At 40.6% G+C, this 18,234-nt stretch overlaps 1 protein-coding gene across 6 annotated transcripts in view; it reads left to right on the top strand.

Annotated features, from left to right (window-relative positions):
* The window catches only part of PPP2R2B (protein phosphatase 2 regulatory subunit Bbeta), a 391,849-nt gene that overhangs the window by 267,255 nt on the left and 106,360 nt on the right, over positions 1-18,234 (top strand). For all 6 annotated transcript variants that reach the window (XM_074313727.1, XM_019739121.2, XM_019739122.2 and 3 more), the window contains one exon: positions 17,981-18,078. In XM_074313727.1, the coding sequence (XP_074169828.1) occupies positions 17,981-18,078 (98 nt within the window). The remainder of the gene's footprint in view (positions 1-17,980; positions 18,079-18,234) is intronic.

The following is an 18,234-nucleotide window of genomic DNA, read 5'->3' as shown; positions in this document are numbered from 1 at the left end:
TGTTTCCCCCAAAATAAGACCTAGCTGAACAATCAACTCTAATGCATCTTTTGGAGCAAAAATTATTATAGTTATTATAGTAAAATAACACTGCTCTTCTATTAATTTTTGCTCCAAAAGATGCATTAGAGTTGATTGTCCGACTAGGTCTCATTTTCAGGGAAACACGGTAGTAGGTGCTCAATAAGTATTTGTTAAATGAATAAATTGTGGGTGGACTTCTTTCTTACAGGATTTTTGAGTCTTTAATTTGGCCAAATGGGAGAGAATGTCTAAAGCTATTTCCCAAAAGTGTTTTGCTTTTTTCACCCAAGGAACAGTGTGTTGAGGAGGTGATAATAATCCATAGGTTATATTTTAGAGAATTTGGCTCTAAAGCATTGTTGTATAGCATCCCTATCCTTGGTCCCATATCCTCCACCCCCAGTCTAAATGGAACTGGAGAAGATTCAGGGTGAGTAAATGGTGAACTTATGGGTTCAACTTTTGGGTAAGAGGCTATTCCCCAAGGATGTGCAGAGGCCAGTCTTTAGCTGTGGAAATGACTCATTCTGCACTTTTGTTTGCCAGTGCAGACAAATGACCTGCGGCTGCATGGAGAAAGGGGTTGCTTCCTTACATGCAGCCTCATAGAGGTATCAGTTTCCAGAAGATACCAGCGAACAGTCCAGGCCAGCAGCTGCTAACTCAGATGCCCACAGAGACCCAGTCACATTACAGATGAAAGCAGGGGGACAGAGGAACACTTCAGGAAGATAGATGGAAGCCAACATGTGTCCTTAACGTAGGCGTACACTGGGGGGAGATGAAGTAAATTCAAGACATTGTGCCCTTCTAAAGGGGCTCAGCCACTTTCCAGCTCAAGCCATGAATGGCCATGTGGAAATGCCAGCCCAATGGTGCCCAACTTTTTATTTTTCTAAAGAAATTGAAAATCTGGATTTTTTTTTAAATATGAAACTTCGGTTTTTAAATGTTGGCAACTTACGTTAAAAATTGGAAAATTTTGTGTGAGCTAACATTGCAGTGCCAGGTACACCAACTCTCCTGGTCAGATGTGACCATCTGCTTATGTCGGTGCCCTCTGGGCTACTTGGTCCTATGATGTGGAGTTGTGGAGCCTTGCTCTACCTTCTTTGGGATCCAAAGGAGTAATATTTAGAGAACTAGCAATAAATTATCATATTTATTGAGTGTCTGCAATGTGCTAGGCATCCTGCTAAGCTCCTTACCTTCCTTACCTCCTTTAGTATCCATAACTCCCCCCCAAAGTAGTACCATTATTCTTATTTTACAGAGAAGGAAACTGAGGTTCAGAGAATTTAGAACTTGTCCAAAGACACCTCAGTTATAAATGGCAGAGCTGAATGACATCTAAAGTGATGTTGTTAACCATTCACTGTATTACTTCTAGGTAAAGTGTTATTCTAACCCTTATTTAGTGTTTATGTGTGTCAGGCACCATTCTAAGAGCTTTGCATCAAGTTCCTCATTTAATCCTCGATTTAATATCCTCCCCATTTTGCAGATGAGGTAAGTGATGGGGAGAAAGAGGTTAAGAAATATACCCAAGATGAGCCAGCTAGTGAGTGGTAAAGCTGGAATTGAAACGGGGTGGGACACTGCTATTGGGACTACCTAGAATTATTTCTCAGAACAACGCCCAAATTAGGCATATAGAAGGTGCTCAGCAAATAGTTTTCAGTTGACACCAAGTCTCATTTTCAAATACGTACATTTTTGGGATTCTGAGCCTAAGGGTGTGGTTGGTGCCTCTGGGTAGCTGCTGTTCCAGCCATTATTCCATGTGACCCACTCTTGTCACTCAAGCTGCCTTCAGTGTGTCACTTTGCTAACTACAGACATGACAAGCAAAGATCGACAGGCCCTAAAATGGCTCAGCCACTAATGAACTGTCTAATCCAGAAATCCCTTCTCCGCGATCCAGCAATCCAACTCAAACTGCATGTTTGACTGAAATAGTTCACTGGGTCACACTTCTTGGCATGTAAAGATCTGCCCACCCAGCCTCTGGTGTTCTTTTTTCCTGAAAATTGAAAGGGTGGAGACTGGCTGAGACAAGAGCTAGAATTCAAGAATCAGGAGGGTGTATACACATTTTACAATGCATGCGTTTTTCAGGAGTGTTATTAGCTAAGGAGAATTAGGAGAATGAAGCAAATGTAGATTTTGAGGAGAACAAGGCAGATTTCATTGGCTTTTAAATTTTCATTATCTCATAGGTCTGCTATATCTAGTCAACTGAAAACCAAACGTGTGTGTGTATGTATGTGTGTATAAGAACAATATTAGAAAACATGAACCCAAGTGATCTGGCGACAACTATTAACAAATATTATAGAAAACTATACTTGCATTGAGCATTAATAGTGCGTCTACTATGTGTCGAACCTTGGGCTGTGGGCCAGGAATACCACAGTGAAAAAAGTCAGCTGTGATCCCTGCCCTGGTGAATTTTAGACTTATAGGGAAGTAGAAATTACCAGTAAATTACAAACAAACAAAAAATGATAAATTTTGATAGATGCTTTAAAGCAGGAAAAGAATACAGAGCAATGTAGAGTGACTTTCGACCGGACCTTCAGAAAAGGCCTCTCTTTATACTGAAAGATGTTAGCCAAGGAAAAGGGGGGAGGAGGGTAGTTTAGGCAGAGAGAGAGCAGCATGTTTGCAGACCCCAAAGTCAGAAAAAGCATGGCATTTATGAGATCTGAAGGCAGACTGGTAGACTAGAATGTACGGAGATCAAGGGAGGGGCGGAGGGGTCCGGGAGATGATTTAAGATGAGGTTTGAGAGGGAGGAAAAGGCCAGTTCACAGCGTTTCCTTAGTAATAAATTAATTACCAAAAGGTTGCATATCCCAAGACTTCCCCAAAACAGTTTCTGATACATTTTACTGTAAAGAGCAGGCGGTGTATTTGAGATTGTGGCCAGTGTTGAGTCTGTACCTTTAGTGTTTAAAGGTTTTATTCTTTCTGTTGCCTGATAAAATATTGACATGTAATTTCTTCCCCTGGACTTTGCAGGAAATAATCAATGCATCACAATCAGGGCTGTGAAACTGCTGTGGTGTGTGTTGGAGAGAAAGGAGTTTTGCTACTGCAGTTAATAATTATGGGCTTTTTCTTGCCCTAAGCGTTTCCACACTCTCCAAAGGCAATAACTTGGGTTGTTGGAATCAGTACTTGAAATGTCCCCAAAAGAAGAGTCCTGAGAGAGATGGAAATATGACCTAGTTCCACTCCTCACCCATCTGCTATGTTTGGAGGAAATACTTCTGAAAATGGCCTTGGTACTTGATTTCTCAAGTACTGGTTTTATTTCAGAGTTGTCCCAGGCTATGAACCTATAGTAATACACCATTAATAATAAGCTATAGACAAAAATAGGTCATGTGTGACTTTAAGTTTAGGAGAGAACTATCATATGCATTAAACAGGCCAACAATCCGTTGTCCCATGAGAATCCTAAATCTCCAAGTGTGGACTATTCATGTCATGTTTGCTATACACAGAATGAGATCCTAGATACCGATAAAGAAAGAAATGTGATTTAAAGAAATAAATACTATTCTATCTTCTCTCTATTAAAGAAATAAATATGATTTAGGGAACTTATAATGTAGTTAAGGAGATCACACACACACACACACACACACACACACGCACACACTGTATTCAAGCAGTCTATCAACATTAGTACCATAATCCAATATAAATGAGTCATACCTCATAAGAAGATGCAATGTAGGTTAGTGAAGTTTTAAATGGAAACTGTCTTTACTTGCTATCTAAAAGAGACTAATTGTCAACTAAATTTCCCCTTGGGAAAAAAAGGGGGAAGAGGATTCATTCTGAGAATAAATTCCAGGTTGTGGAATTTGTTGGTAGAGTTAAACATGAGTTAACTAGGATCACTGCCCTTCATGAAACACATTTCAGTAAGGAAAACCACGTACACACAGAAGGCAGAAGGACATAGGTAGCTTGTGAAAAGGGCAAAGAATTGCAGGAGTTGTGAGGAGGAAGGGATTTTTTTTTTCCCAATAAGGAAAAGATTCTTGGAGTAGTGGCATTTGAGCAAGGCTTGAAGGGTTTACGTATTCACTTTTTCATTCAGCCACTCAGCAGGAATTTTGTGCAAACCTCCTAACTGCCAGTTCCTGGGCCAGGTCTCCAGACTAAAATTGTGAAGAAGATCTTGCCCTCAAGGAGCATACTCTGTAGGAGAAAAAGACGTCAGCACGTACGAATAATGGACAAAATGTCGCAGGGAAACGAAATGGCACGAACGTTGCTCAGCACAGGCCATGTTTGCTTAGGGAGTCCAAATTTGGCGAAGGTGTCAGGTGTGTAATGGGGAGTGCAGAAGATAGGATGGAAAGGTTAAGGCTGAGCCCCCGGAAGATCCACTCTGCCATGCTAGGAAATAAAGCCTAGAACTATGAGTGAAAGATCAAGAAAGGATCGGGAAAAGGGGGGAAAGAGAGACAAAAGGGAGTGAGGAAAAGAAATAATAGGAGGCGGAGAAAAAGGAAATGAAGCCCAAGAGGCAGGTTAAAAACAGGCTTGGAAACTAGAATTGGGTTCCAGTCCCAGCTCCACTATTAGCCTTCCAACCTTGGGCAAGTTACTTCTCTGCACCACCATTTCTCCGTCTGAAAAACAAGGGCAGAAACTGGAACCGTGGAGTTTGAGTAACAATTAAATGACATAATATAAAACACAAAGCACAGGTCCTGGCCAAAGTAGATATTCAGTAAATGATGATAACATCGATTTAGGGAAAGAGTGTATGTAAAGGGCCCAGCACGATGCTTGGCATGCAGTAGGCCAACTCAAGAAATAGTGTCAAAGAAAAAATATGCTTTTCTAAACTGTGTAATACTGGTGTTTTTCTAGAACTGAAATATCTTGAGACCTGGTTAATAATGAGTTAATTTCAATGAGTCTTCTACATGACAGTTGCAATCCCCTCCCTGTAGTCACACTGTAATAAGGAATGTGCAGCTAGAAGACTTTTCCATTAAAAACTGACTTCCTGGAAGGGAGATCTACAAATCACTTGGAAAGTTCCTGGCACCGTCACCTAGGTCTGGCCATTTGCAAAGTGTCTGTAAATCTCCCACGGGGCAGGATGAGAGTGTAGGTATATTTTTTCCCTCTGACAGACTTGTTTCTTTCTATAATAATAATAGAAGTAATGGTGAAAGTTACCCAAGAAAGACCGTAAGGGTCAGGCTACCCATGGGGAAGTGATCTTGTAATAGACTTCTCATCGATTTAAAGTGTAAACACGTGAGCAGCCTTCTGCCTGGTAGGCAGATAGGAGGTAATGGACCTTGAGCTGGGGAGCAGAAGGAATAGAGTCCCTTCTGCTCTCAGCTTCAAAAGAAAAAGAAAGGAGGGAAAATGGGGGGGGAGAGAGAGAGAGAGAGAGAGAGAGAGAGAGAGAGAGAGGAGAGGAAAAGAGAGAGAGAGGAGAGGGAAAGAGGAGAGGAGGAAAAGGAGGAAGGAACAAAAAGCAAGAGGTTGTTTTTCATTCATACCATTTCCTCAAAAATAACACCGGGCCAGACAATCAGCTCTAATGTATCTTTTGGAGCAAAAATTAATGTAAGACCCGGTATTATATTATATCATATCATATCATATCATATCATATCATATCATATTATATTATATAAGACCCGGTCTTATAGTAAAATAAGACCGGGTCTTATATTAATTTTTGCTCCAAAAGACGCATTACAGCTGATTGTCCGACTAGGTCTTACTTTTGGGGAAACATGGTAGTAATCACGTGGATCTCTGAAATGCTGATTTATGGGAGAAATTCTTACTAGATGTTTTGAGACTCCTGTTAATCCTCATATAAAGGTAGGGTTTCAATTTCATGTTTCTTCCTATCTGTCTTTTGGCTGATGGTAGGAACAGAACCTGTACAGGTTATTTCAGGTGTTAGTGGTGGGCTCGTCCTGGTTACTAGTTTGCTTATTCGTTCACTCATTCATTCAGCAAATCCACCCTCTTTCTTCTTCACCATTAATTGTTCCCTGGCTGTTGAGACTTTCTCACAAGCATATGCATGTGCTGTCATTTCTATGATATTAAAAACCACTCTCCTAACTCGACGTCCCTTACCATCTTCCACCTTATTTCTTTGCTACTTTTTGCAGCGAAACTGCATGCACGTTGCCTGTCTTGTTGTCTCTAGAGTCTCTCTTCCCATTTGCTCTGAAACTGCCTCTAGTCATTCACCCTGACCCTCTTGACAAGTGCAGAAGCTGTACTTGTCAAAGTCAAAAGTTACCTCCATGATTCAAATCCAAAGGTCTGCTGAGGCCTTTTACCCACCTATCAGCAGCGTTTGATACAATCGATCACTCGCTCCTCTGTGCTTCACTTGGCATCCAAGTTGCTAAGCTTTCTGGGTTTTCCTCCCATTTCACTGGCTGTTCCTTCTTTATTTTCCTGATTCTTCTTCTAACCTTTTAGACGTTGGAGTGCCCCCAAAGCTCAGCTCTTTGCCCTCCTCTCTTTTTATACACTCACTCCCTGAGAGCTCATCCAGTCTCATGGCTTTAAATACCATCTGAAATGCTGATAACTCCCACATTTGAATCACCAACTCAGACCCCTTTCCTGCACTCTGATCTCTTATTTGCCAATATCTACTCTATATCTTTACGTATAAACCTCTCATACTTCATATGCCTGAAACTGAATGTCTGGTCTTCCCTTAAAAAACCGGCCTCACCTGGAAATTTCCAATGTCAGTAAGGGCAAGTCCAGCATATCAGTTAGGACAAAATCCTTGGACTTACCTTGATGTCTCTCTTTCATACCTCATAACCAATCCACCAGCAAATCCTGTCAGGTCAACTCTCTGTGTGTAGCTAGAATCTGACCACTTCTCTCCACCTCCACTGCCAATGCCATGGTCTGAGCCACCATCATCTCTCACCTGGATTATCTCAATACACACCTGATTCCACCTCAGTCCTCTACAGTCTGTTCTCAACACCGCAGCCAGATAGGTGCTTGTAAAATGTCAGACGCCATCACTCAGTAGCCTCCAACAACCTTCCATTTCAATTTTCCTTACTTTTTAAAATTGTAATAAAATGTATATAACACAAAAATTATCATTTTAACCTTTTTTGAGGGTACAGTTCAGTGATGTTAAGTACTTTTCACATTGTTGTGCCCATTTCACTTTTAGTAAAAGCCAAGGAGCTTGCTGTGGTCTACAAGCTCTAGTCTCTGAACCTCTCGTTTCTCTTACCTCATTTTCCCCTTGTTTACACCACTCTAGCTACACTGGTCCCATACTCTGGTTTCTCTTCACATCATATAAATCTTTCGCCTTTTTATAGCTACACTGGTCCTCTGACATACACACGTTTCTTTCTTAGGGTCTTCCCACCATCTGTTTACTCTGCCTACAGCATTCTTCCAACAGATACCTACATAGCAAGCTCCCTCACCTCCTTCCAATCTGCTCACTGAGGCCTATCACCACCACCCTATTTAAAACCCAAGCCTCCTTCCTACCTCCAGAACTCTTAATCTCACGTACTCAGCTGTATTTCTTTCCCATAGTATATAACATATAATGTAATTTATTATGTTCATTGATTATTATCTTTTCTCCACAAGTAGAGTATAGGGCCCATAAAGACAGATATTTTGCCTGTTATATTAATTGATATATATCCAATATCTGGAATTGTGCTTGTCACATAGTAGGTGTGTTCAGTGGATATTTGTTGAATGAATAAGTGGAACTATGAATGAGTCTATCAACATCTGGTCTTTCCTGATTTTTCTACATTTCCTGTTATTCATTGGTATGTAAACTGATACATGAACATGAAATCAAATATAATAGATTTTCTAAATATTCCATTTTCACTGTATAGAAAACAGACGTAAGGATGTACTATAGTGCTTTTGCCTGATGAATATTTATTAACGGTTGGGTCATGCTGATGTTGAAAATCAATAATAGTTTATTCATTCTATTCTTTATTGTTTACCTAATATGTATAAAGTATTGTATTCAGGGCTTTAAAATATGCACATTATCCAAAAGAGAGTAATGTTTTATAATATTCTTCAAAATAGTACAACTCCTAGCCAGAGAGAAGGGGAGCAAGGGAGGGAAAGAGGGAGAGAAAGGGAGAGAGAGATACTAAGTGATTCATAGAATTGTAAATGGCACATTTGATTCTGACACTTTCCATTTTCTTTGCTAAGACCATTGAAAAACTAGCATAGCATAATACCTTGTGAACTGTTAGCAGCATCTTTATTTTCTTTGGCATGTAAACCTGCTTGGGGAGGAAAAATCCAAATCCTTTCCTACTTTGTTCTTCATTCATTACTTTATGCCCATCTAGAGTTCATCAAAGAGACATAGTACATTTAGTGTTCAATTTGTCCTTTAGAGAAATACAAGAGATTTCTTGAAAGGAGGGATATGGATGAACTGCAAGTGATCTTAAATTCCCATAGTGGCTTCTGTTTTCCTCTAGGTCAAAACTAGGATTCTTATATTCTGTGGCTCAAAGATTTCCATTATAAGATCTTTAAACAGCCTCTTTTTACTATGACCCAGTCTACCACTACTTCCCAGACCTTTAGATTAAAAGCTTCTTGAAGGCAAAGAATAGATGTATTTTGTTTATTAGCTTATCCCTGGCACCCAACTCAGTGACGTGCACGTAATATGTGTTCACTAAATAAATCCTTTGCAAGTCAGACCTATTTGCTCAAAATACACTGAATTGTCTCATTGCCACTTCCATGCCCTCTCTCAAATAGCATCATATTCTGGTTCCCTGTTGTCACAGCCCATCTACCCTTTCTCTTCCTGTGATTCATAGGACGCTTAATTTTTTATCAGTGCTACCAAGCCTTTTTAGGATAAAAGATGTTCTTTACTAATCAATCTGTCTGGTTCTAAAGTCATAAAATACTCTTCCAGATAAGAGCTTTCCCTTGCCTCACACCCCTTAAAAAATGTTTTTTACATTCATCCAGCATAAATTTTGTGTTCATTGGTACTTTGTTTAGAGTAACCATTCTCTGTGCGTTGGTCCACGTTGGTGTTGACTCTCTTTGGTTCTCATTTAGTTATTGATTAAAGAAGAAATTAAGAAGCATCTGTTAATATATTAAGAGTCTCAGCTAGGCACTGAGAGTTCGATGATGAATAAGTTCCTTGTGGAATTTACAGTTGAGAGACTGAGAAAGGCATTTAACCTGATTCTATTACCACTGGGATAAGCGCTAATAGTAAGTGGTGATAACGGTGATAAAGGAGAAGTGTGGGGCACAGTGAGGCTGCATGATAAAGGAAGCTGTCTAGGTCTGGGGAGAAGTCCCACAAGGCGTCCCTGAAGAAGTGATGTTCGAGCCAACCCACAAACATAAGGAATTTTAGCTGCCACAAGGTAGGTGCCATGTCTTACTGACTTCAGAGCATCTGGCACCACATAATTTTGACCAAAGGCGTGTTAACATGACTCCATGTTCATTAAGTGTGTTTGGGTGGCAGGCTGCCTGCCCAAGACCTCCTGTTCCCCTGCAGATGTGATGAGCTTTCCATTTTGGACCTGAAGTCCCACTGACTTGGGGGTCAGCGGTAAATGTCCCATGTTGTGTAGATAATAGATCTGAATGATTGACAGTTTGCATCACCTGAGCAGTTAATTACTCCTCTGCTTTCTGAAAGAGTGGGTGACAGATGGTAGACACTTTGACAGCAGATTCCACAGGAAGCCACACAGGATTGTGGTTAGTAGGCAAGTTGGGACGATAACCAATTTCCCAATGGATTTTTCTGTACTTAGAGGACTTAGTTTTTTTAAAAAAACTCCTTTGCCCTTTAGGCAAGTTTTGTTCCAACTACAGGAAAATTCTCTCTTCTCAGGTTCTATGTTGCAGAAACATGTTTTGAATGAAAAGCAATCCCTATCAAACCCACATGGCCTGAGTTGTCTCAAACCGGGTTAGTGTTGGGAATTCGGTCGGCATGGAGAAGCTGTGTGCATTTTAATGGGAACAGCATGGCATTTGTTACTCACCTGCTTCCTGCCATCTGGATTTTCACAGCTCAGCAAGCATGGTGGGCTTCCTGCACATTAGCAGGGAAAACTTGGCTCCTAAGGAGGGCATGGCTAGGTCCCTTTGAAGTCATAACGTTATGATGGACACCATGATTCATTGGGCGGGGAGGTGGGGGGGGCATTCTATCCCAATAAGCTGCTTTCATATTTGAATGGTCCAAAAGTAATGTACCATTTCCACACGGGGAGAGGGATAAACAAACCACCTAAATACCTGTACTGGGAACCAAGCAAGTGTGAAGGAAAATTGGTTGTGTGGTAAAGTGAAAGGAAATGTGCCTGTGAGAGATCGCGCTTGGAGATTGCAGGACTGGGGGCCGTATTTTCCAATTCAGCACGCATTCATAATCTTGTCCTGTGCACAATGCTATGATGAAAACCAAGATGGAGAGACATTCTGTTAGAATGCATTGAGATGCAAATGACATAAAATCTGTGGTTTAGCAGTGGCTTAAACCATAGGTTATCTATTGTTTAACAAGCCCAGACATGGGCTATCCCTAAGGTACGTTTTTGTAGTTCAGTGATAGCCTCAAGGACATTGTCCCATTCTGTCATGTCATACTCAGCCTCTTGGTTTTTAAAAGCCCTTAGTCTTGCCACCTCATGGTCACATGATGGCTGCCACAGCTCCACATATCATTGGCCACATACAACCACGTGCAAAGGCAGGAAGCAAGGAATAGTCAGTACAGCCAACAGACCTCCCCTTACTTGCTTCCTTCCTTTTATTCAGGGAAAGAAAATCTTTCCCAGAAGTCTGCCTCCCTGTTCTCCAGCAGACTTTCCTGTATGCTTCATTGGCCAGATCTGAGTCGCATGGCCACAAGGGAGGCTGGGAAGCAAATATCTGATTTTTTTCAGTCCCTACAGCGGGAGGCAGGCAAGGAAGCAAGGCACTGGTTAGGGGTAGCCAACCGAGAGTATCTGCCACAACACATTACCTGCCATTAATGAGCTTCGTCCACAGGGGCAAACTGACATTTAAATAGTACCCATTCTCCAGTACTCTGCTTGCAGTTAAATAGGAAGTAGCAGTTGTTGTAAGATCTGGGGATCTGGGGCTGTTAAACCCTCCTATCTACCTATTTTCATATGGGAGGAATACCAGCACCAGGTTAAGCTAAAACCAGTACACACAGAATTAATTATGTTCAAATAAAAGGAAAAGGGTTACTTAGATACCAGACATTGGTCAGGAGACACAAGAATCAGTCTGGATCAGACAGAAAATCTGTGTTCCTCACAGTAGGTCAGGATAGCAAGCTTGGGGCATGTGTGCTGCCTCTTTCCAGACCCGCAGCAGACATGTCTACTTGATGACAGCACTCTCCCACCAAGCCCCGCTAGGACCTCAGATTCTTCTCAATAGGCAGCTTCTGCCAATAGATCAAAATCGATAAACAAAGTTAGATCTACTTGTTATCACTACTCAGAACTTTATATTTACTACTTCTGTCACGAAGACCAAGCTAAAGGAATGTGAGAAACAGGGTCAAGTTAAGAAATTCTGCTGAGCCAAGGACTCCAACATAGTTCCATTTAAAGACCAGAGGCCAAGATCAAAGGGTAGAAATCTTCATGCATAAATATACTTTGTGACCCAGGTGTGTGCAAAGGTATGTTGATGATTTGAGCTTCCCACCACTCTAAAAATAGAACTCTAAATAGTGATAATATCTAAACAATAAGATTAAAAATTAAAATTTTTGACTCTGAGCCATTGGCTCCAAATTGAGTTGAGAGACCAGTAGTGTTACTGGGTCTGTATTTGTGCAGAATTAACTTTTGGAAGCTCTTACACACCAGTCAGCTCATTTTATTCCCATAATTTTATCCCTCTGGAAAAATTGCTCATTACAAAAGGGTAGTAAGAGGGACCATTTTTGGGGTGATGAAACTGTTCTATATCATGATGGTGGTAATAGATACATATCTCTGTGCATTTATCCAACTCCATAAAAGTGTATGCCACCAAAAATGAATTTTACTATCTGGAAATTTTAAAAGTTTTTTAAAAAGTCACTGAGATAAATGCTAAACTCTTTTATTCAGTTTGAAAACCATCACAATTGCTTACAAATAAAAATCACTCATGTATTTACGGTTATGGTAAAAAATTAGAAAATACTGAAAAATTATAAAAAAGACTATAAGAAAATAAATCATTCACATCCTACAAAAAATATAATTTTGGACTCTTCCTGACAGACCTTTTTCTTCAATGAATATCTGTGTATATGTATTTGTAGTAGTTAAGTATTATCATTGGAGGAGTCACATTGTGAGGGAAATTTCATTTTATATTTTAAGCATCTTCTTGTATACTAATGGAAATTTTAATAAATATATATTGCGTTATCAGTTAAATAAGACATATTTTGAATTGAAAATACTTTACCAAATTTGCAATCACTTCACACACATTTTTATTGCCTGGTTCTTTTAAAAAATTTTTACAATATATTAACATCAACAAGGCCATTTTGATATAATCACAGTTGTATTTAGGCATATCTTCTTTGGCCATAATCACACTCCCCCCCCCCTCCTATTTTGGTGGAAAATATGTTCCAACACATTATTTCAGTTATCAGAACTTACCAGAGAAAACCTTATCTGAAAAAGTGGTTGCTGACTTTGGACTGTGAACCAGAACCCAGAAAGGAGTCCACCGTTTTATGCAGATGGAGGGAGAAGTTTTAATTCCCACTGGAAAGCCTAAGAATCCCATTTGTTTCATCCACAAAGTCATCACCAATCTGGCTAGAAGCCTTTATGTAGGGAAGGCAAAGGTCATACATGCCACCTCCCCTCCCTGCCAATTAATCACTACACTGCAAGCTGAAAATGACCTCCCCAAACCTTCTCAACACAAAATTTCTGGCAGCTACCACCATTTCACCGTTGTCATCCGCTCTGAGACCTTTTTTCCCATCCTTGCTGATATCCTTGGCCTAGCTGAAGAAACAGGAAGCTCTGCCTAGAATGGACTAGACTATCAGGAAGAAAGCCAAGTATTGAGAGTGCTGGACTAGTCAGCTGATACAAACAGGGTCAATGCCTTTATCGTATCATCTACCAAATGTTTCCTAGATGAAAGATAAAACTTTTAATGGGCTCTGAAAGCGAAATTGTTTTAGCTTCTCATTTTAGTCCCTATGATGGATACTGAGAGGCCAATGCTAGTGTCCTGGTCAGTCAGATCTTGTCCCATCAGACGATTTGGGTTCAGTTTCTCTTGAAGTTTAAACTGAGTCATCATTTTGTCAAAACAATCACCCTGCTATTTGAATTACACATCATCTGATAATCCGGATGCCTGCCTGAGCCTAGTGCTCTGGCATTGCACACTGGGAGACTAGGGCATGGACTACGGGATCCTTCCATTTTCTTCAGCATCACCATCACGTGCATCTAATTGCCAAGTCAATTTCTATTATTCAGGTAAATGGAGACTTTCTGTATGAAATTACTAGTCTGGAGCCTTTGTGGAATGCTGAGATTGGTTTTAAAAGAAGAAAAACTTGGTCTTAGCAGTGCCTATTGAACTAGAATTGGAGTTGCCAGGCCGCCATCTTGTGGAAATTAACACCAATAGCTGTAGAACAGGGCAAATGTCATACTTCCTTTAAAAATCATGTTAACTACATTTGACCCCCCTATAACTGCTTTTGGCTTCTGTGTTTTGTTTGTTTGTTTGTTTGTTTTTAGTCAAAAACATGCACTTGACCATATCTATATAGAACAGAGGGAAAATGCTCAAGTTTATAGCTTTCTGCTCAACAACGTCATTCGGCCAGGCATTTAATGGGGCCATACAAACTGGTCATTTAGAGGCAAAAGTCATGTTGAACTTGATTAATTGATTTCTGTTGATCATGATTTTACATGAAGTTGTCTCTAAGTTTGCTAATTTATTGTTATCACCATATGCTATTTCTGTACTTTAAAAAGTTGTTTTGTCTTGCACAGTATAAGTTTTCCAATTTGAACTGCTCTACCAAAGAACATGACGCAAACACAAGAGTATCTGTATCAAGAGTTTCAGTGTCTTGAAATTGGAATGTGGGATGCTTCATGAATTTTGCATCAATTATTAAACAGTCATAGATGAAGATATGCAGAGATGGATGGGGCAGTATTCTGGTTACACCTACTGGCTTAGCAGTGATAAATGAGTCAGAAAACATGCAAGTGCAAAACAGGTATTAACTTGAGCTGCAATGGCATATGCTCTGAGGAAGGTAGACGATAGCTAGATATAAACAACCTAATGCACAGACCAACTGGCTGGTGGGATTAAAATAAAGGTGAGGACTTGGCAAGAGGGCTAAGGAATTTCAGAATCCTGCCATGCCAATTACCCTTTCTCTTACAAGATTCTTGAGGAAAACATAGCACAAATAATGGTAACACTTGGAAAACAGAAGGGATGTTTTTATTAGCCGGGACCATGCCTGATGTCCCATAATGCAGAGATCTAATAATAATAATACTAGCTTGGGTCATGTGGCTTAGACTTGAGCTTGAATCTTCCTGTGTGTGTATGTGCCTTTCTCTTCTTCCTGGCTATGCTAAACCTCTCTACCTCGTGCCTTTGTATTAGGTCCCGGTTGGGTCACAGACCCCACTGCAACGTCTTGCCTAGACTTATGTTCTCCAGTAGGCATTGTTCCTTCAGTCTTTCTCCTTCTGTGATGCAATTTTTGTTCTCATATGTGATAAATACTCTATTTGCATATCTGGTTACTCATGGTTTAAAATGTGTTACAACTTCAAAGCAACATTTGTATTGAAGGGGGTTAATGCATGAAGGAGTTACTCTAATGGTAGGGACTATAGGTAGGTATCATGGTAGTTGGGGCCCAGTGATCTTCCTCCCAATTCTTAAATAATATTGATAGCATACACATGTGAAAGACATTGAGCAAATACCAAAGAAAATGTATTTGTTATAAAGGCTGAGGGAATAGTGAGTAAAAACAGATATACCAGGCAGAATTCATTTGTAGAAACTTGAATGAAGGAGAGCAGATGAGTTCTTTTTGAAGATCATGATAGATATGGAGTGAGGAGATGTTGCACATTTTGGTTGAAATGATTTTGAGGTTGGGGACCATGTCTTTAAGTTTGTGCCCTCTCGGGGGCCTGGAAGAATGCTTTTTACACATCATGTGTAGTGATGGGTAGTTTAAATGAATGAACATATCCATGCCCAAGAATTATTGATTTTTTTTTTTTAAATCCTACCTTGTTTTCACCTATGTGAATCAAAGGGAGACATTTAAATGAAGATATTTTCACAGAGAGTCTGGGCAAAAAGACAGTATCTATGGTATCCCTCAGAAAGTGAGTTTTTTTGTTCCCTTGGAGTGATGTTTTCTTGGAAACTGAGCCAGAGGCTGACCTTGGAAAAAGTTACATAACTCTTCTTTCTGATATCTAACTTCCCCAAAAGGAAAGGCTCGTGTTTCAGTTCTCAGTGCACCAGCCAGGAGCCCACCTAGAATTGCAGGGTCTGTGTTAACATGGCTGCTGAGAGGAAGGGCGGAAACTGCACTTAAGCAGAATCTTAGCCCTGAAGACAGGAACGTGACACTGTTCACCCCCTAGACCCGGCCTCCCCACCAACCTCCCATGGTTCCCCACTACCTTTTCTCTCTGGGAGGTGTTTGTATCTTAAGCGGTTTGAGAGCTTTGACTCACTGTTTAGTACCTGACAGAAATCTGAGAGTGAAAAGAAATAGCCATGTCTGCTTTAGGTTCTGCCTAAGGCAGGAAACTTGGTGAATAACCTCATTGCTAACTCATTGAAAAGCCAGAAGCGGTAACTAAAAGAGAAGTGTATCCTAGCATTCAAGTGTTTTTTCAATCAGGGCATTCTGAAGCAACTGCAAACATTAAACAGCCTTCTCTCCTCTCCACATGAAGAGTGCTTTGCTAAGATGCACAAACTATAACACAGAAAGTGGCCAAATAATTCACTTGAGGTGGCTGGCTTCCCAGCCCTGCTGGGCTTTCTTACTCCTCAATGGGCACTTGTTATAGAAATGGGCCTTCTAAACTTATGTCAGGAACTGAATAACCATGCAACTTATTTTGTGTTTCCTTAAGGTCGCGTTCATTTGGAGGGCTCTTCCTGAGGAAATGGACTAGATTTCCAGTTGAGATCAGAATAAGCAATAGGGTGGCCTTTTCTAAAGGAAGACTTTATAGACCAGAAATCACGAACTGGTGACCTACAAACGATATATAGCCCACAGACAAGATTATATATATTGTTAACACCATGGCATTGAAAAAAAAAGTTCGTTGCCGATATAGAAAACTTAAGAGATTTTGCATGAAACTCTGGATTTCCACCTTCTTTTAAAAAATATCAGACTATCTGGTAAGGCATGTAATAGTTCATGGCTGCAGTTGGCTTAAGCTGAGTAGCCGCTTGTTCCCTAAGAGGGGACACAAGGTTTCTACGTCACCGGGTTTCCTTCACACTCTAATACCTAGTGGCCCAGTAGAGCTTTGAATTTGCTATCCCTGGGGTCAGTCATCTAAGAGGCCCAAACAAGAAATCATGAATTGGTCTTTTCAGTGTGCCTACCTGGAAAGTAATGATGGCTTGTGCCTTATTCTTTTTCCTTCTGCACAAAAAATGACCATTAGAAGCATTTTCATATTGGCAAAGGACAGTGATATGCCAAGACGAGAATTTTTACACTCCTTAGCTGAATAAATCAGGCGTACAAAGAAAATCTTGCAAAGATGATATTAAAATGAGATTTGCCATTGGAATTATTCAGAGGTAATTGCCTCAGTTTTCCAGTCCACTGTTTCCCCTTTTCTTCCCTCACATGGACATAATCTTCAAACTGTTCCTCTATCAAAGGCCCCTGCCCTTTTTTTCCTTATTTCAACTTATTTGCACTCTCGGTAGCGATTGTTGGAGCACTGCAGGGGAATAATTGCAGAGGAATTAACCTCTGACATTTTCCTAAAAATAGCTCTAATAAATCCAATCATAGGTAATTTACCTGTCCGTGTTCCTCCGGGGTCACCATTGAAGAAAGACTTGGCAGCTAGCATTCCTTCAGCAATTATCTGTGATTTGAGTTCCTGGTGCCTGTGTATTTTCTCTGTTTGGAAATCAAGTACAAATTGCCCTCTCTCCTCTGACCTCATGACCCTGTTTTCTCAGCACCCCTCTCCTGGCGTTAGAATAAGGCCCTGCTCTTCCAGAAAGGTGTGTTGGGCTCACCAAGAAAGGGGGAGCATAGGTCAAGCTAGAGAACTTGTGGGGTCCTTCCTTGAATCTCCAACTTGCAGTGTCCCAGTGCTTTCTTTGCGTTCCGTGTCTGAGCTTCAGGCATTCCAGCCTGGCTTCCTCACAGTCCCCAGCCCTCATTTGCATAGCCACCTCTGAAACCTGTTTGCTAAGTGTCTTGGTGTAGAAGAAAGGGAAATGCCAAAGGTCAGGAGGTGGGTACAGGATGTATCATTGGTAGAAATTATCAAAGAAAGCTGTCATTTCCCTGAACCATACAGAAATTCATTTTCTCTTGCCCAAAACAAAAGGTTTGAATGCCTGTTTCCTTTTGTGGTCTCTCCAGATGTTCCAAGAGACCTAGTGCGGGCATCTGGGAAATTTACTTTCCCAAGTGCCACTTCTAGTGGCACGTAAAACACAGACCATAAAATTCTTGTGAATTCCACTGCAGAGACAAAGCCCTAAGCCCTTAAATGCGCAGAAAAGTATGTCTATTATCTGTCGTTTCAAAGTAAGTGTGCAGTTACTTAAATTGCCTTTGTCTTCTTCTTTTCAGCTGACATTATCTCTACGGTAGAATTCAACCACACGGGAGAATTACTAGCGACAGGGGACAAAGGGGGTCGGGTTGTAATATTTCAACGAGAGCAGGAGGTAAGTGGCAGTGAATACTAAACGCCCACCCTCTTCTCTTTTTAAAGGAGGCCTCCTGCTGTTCCTTAATCCTATGTCCTGCCCTTAACCTTGCTGCTTGCTAGCAAACTGAAAACTGCCAAAAAGTCATTAATATCAACACTTCCTCGGTCAGGT

Source organism: Rhinolophus sinicus, linkage group LG10 (genome assembly GCF_036562045.2).
Source record: "Rhinolophus sinicus isolate RSC01 linkage group LG10, ASM3656204v1, whole genome shotgun sequence".
In the NCBI taxonomy this organism is placed as follows: Eukaryota; Metazoa; Chordata; class Mammalia; order Chiroptera; family Rhinolophidae; genus Rhinolophus; species Rhinolophus sinicus.
Note: the sequence above shows the minus strand (reverse complement) of the source record. Positions and strands in the feature narration are given on the sequence as shown.